This window comes from Frankliniella occidentalis, unplaced genomic scaffold (genome assembly GCF_000697945.3).
Source record: "Frankliniella occidentalis isolate FOCC.00 unplaced genomic scaffold, Focc_3.1 Scaffold3, whole genome shotgun sequence".
Taxonomy (NCBI): domain Eukaryota; kingdom Metazoa; phylum Arthropoda; class Insecta; order Thysanoptera; family Thripidae; genus Frankliniella; species Frankliniella occidentalis.
The window spans coordinates 3952616-3953065 of record NW_026267133.1 but is presented as its reverse complement, the minus strand read 5'-3'; the positions used below and the strand labels follow the sequence as shown (position 1 = coordinate 3953065).

The 450-nt window shown below is 50.0% G+C and overlaps 1 protein-coding gene across 1 annotated transcript in view; it reads right to left on the bottom strand.

The window, feature by feature from the left end:
• Window positions 1-450, bottom strand: part of LOC113201905 (uncharacterized) — a 167512-nt gene that overhangs the window by 50342 nt on the left and 116720 nt on the right. Inside the window, exon 6 of the mRNA XM_052266007.1 lies at window positions 243-375. Within this exon, the coding sequence (XP_052121967.1) occupies window positions 243-375 (133 nt within the window). The remainder of the gene's footprint in view (window positions 1-242; window positions 376-450) is intronic.

Here is a 450-nt window from a genome sequence, read left to right as displayed (position 1 = left end):
CTACTTTAGGGGGAACATTTGGAGTTATAATCTTTTGCATCATGTGTTTTTTTCAAGGAAAGGATAACGCGAGATAAACGCGAATAGTCTCTGAAAATTTTTACCCGGGGCTCTAGATAACTTTCTTTAGCTCCACTTCAGCTTCCTTAAGGTAACTTTAGCTCCCCTTTACCTTGCTTAAGATATTTTTCGAGTGCTTGCTAAAAAGTGACAGCCTGGAATTATCCAAATGAACTACTCACGGTCAGTGGAGGTGCACCAGGTGAGGTGCGGGTTGTACCGCTCCGTCAGTCTCTTGATCAGGTCCACCTGCTCCAGGGTGAGCTGCACGGCGTCGCGGAACTGCGCCTGGCACGGCACGTACGCGGCCCAGAACTGCAACAGAAGGGGCCCATCATCAGGTGAGAGGGAGGGCGAGAGGGGGAGAAACAGTGTGTGTGTGTGTGTGTG